Consider the following 1,575-nt stretch of genomic DNA (forward strand, 5'->3'; position numbering starts at 1 on the left):
ATGATAATGTGGACTTAAATGATTTTATAAAAGGCCCGGCTAATGGTAGGTCTAAACGGTGGATTTATGCGGTTTACAATGAAATTTGGAAATTTTCACAAATTGAGGCTGCTAAGCGCCTAAGGGCGATTGACCAAGCAAATTTGGAAAAAAGTGCTTGCAGTTGTCGATAACAGTATTAACATGCTTTCTTCCCGAATTTACACGTTGAATAATATTGTCTCTTCTGTAGATGACATTGTGAATGATGAGGTGTCTGTATTGTACCATGGTCAAAATCAATTGCGTTCTGTGATGCAGTTTGCGTGGACACTACAGACTCTTAAGGCGGGCCGCGTGCCCTGGAGTTACATGAACGTGTCCTCCCTTTTTGCCCCATTTAATTTGACTGACAAGCAGCGCATGCTTTCCATGCGAGATGCATCATTTTCTACGTTACACATTGAAAAGTTAGAAACTTTGCCCTTTTCTGTAGCTGAGGCAGCTGCTGCAACATGGCTTATCCATGGAGTTATTATGTTACCATTTGCTTTGTACAAATTTACTAATTGTATGCGGTATATTGCAATAGGGCGATATGAACCACTAGGCAGTGCTTTCCTCCATGAGGCATGGTCTTTACCATACACATACAGATGTCTAAAAGATGGAAAGGAAGTGAAATTGAATGGGGAAGAATGCACACAGTCGCCTGACCGTTCACTGATATGCAGGCACATCCAGTTGCATGGTTCTTGTAATCAGGACCGGCCTAATTTAGCCTGTGTTTTAAAAGGCACGCCGGTTCCAGCAATAGTTCCCACATTTACATTATTGACAAACGGGAGTTATTTACTTTTGAATAACGAGGAATGTTGTGGGTTAATGGTCGGTATCCCTTATGTGGTTACTGTATCAGAACGTGTGGTGTGTTGCAAAAATGTTCTATATCCACCCACGCATGGGAATTCAGATGTTTCCATCTGGCCTCGCATCCCAACCTTGAAAGTGGAGTTCAATGGCATGAGCAGAATAAGGGCTCTTTTGTCTCAAAAGGAAGTGGCCCTATGCTCGGTCCGTGAAACTTATGTCCTTCACATAGCTAACACACGCACAGAGGTGCAGGCACTTTTAAATACTGAATTGCCGTTTCATTTCTGCGAATTAGTTCATCAAATCTTTAATGCCTCCTCCACGTCTGGCTTAGCTCATTTTTTTAAATTGGTTAGCAGTGGTCTCGTGACTACATTTGAAAAGATTTTTGGTGTCATCCCCGCTTTCTTCCATTCTATATTTTCAAGTCTGTTTGGCGGATTCCCTGTTTTGCTGGCTTTAGCTGCAGGCGTTTTGATATTATTCTGATTCCTAAAACATGGATGCCCATCCTGCTCAAGAAGTCGCTCAGTCCCTTCTGCCACTGTTTCGCAACCGGATGCTTGATTACTATGGCACCCTGCCGCTTGCGACCTTAAGCACGGCATTTGGATTATCATTTCGATTTTCCTATTTCACATGTGTCCAGCCTGTGTTTCATTGCCTGAGCTGCGATTTTGAATGGGCCATTGATTTGTGTCTCTGCTTGCCGTTATCTCCTGA

The 1,575-nt window shown here is 42.9% G+C and overlaps 1 protein-coding gene across 1 annotated transcript; it reads left to right on the plus strand.

Moving 5' to 3' along the window:
- The first annotated feature begins 294 nt into the window (after window positions 1-294).
- LOC144772145 (uncharacterized) lies at window positions 295-1,341 on the plus strand. Its single transcript, XM_078656296.1, has one exon. It carries the CDS (start codon window positions 295-297, stop codon window positions 1,339-1,341), a length of 1,047 nt encoding a protein of 348 aa, XP_078512422.1.
- The last annotated feature ends 234 nt before the right edge of the window (window positions 1,342-1,575 follow it).

The sequence above is a fragment of the Lissotriton helveticus genome, chromosome 8 (assembly GCF_964261635.1).
Source record: "Lissotriton helveticus chromosome 8, aLisHel1.1, whole genome shotgun sequence".
NCBI lineage: Eukaryota > Metazoa > Chordata > Amphibia > Caudata > Salamandridae > Lissotriton > Lissotriton helveticus.

Bases quoted from the DNA above. Each gene is read 5' to 3' on its own strand.
- LOC144772145 (XM_078656296.1), top strand. From the start codon at position 295: ATGCAGTTTGCGTGGACACTACAGACTCTTAAGGCGGGCCGCGTGCCC.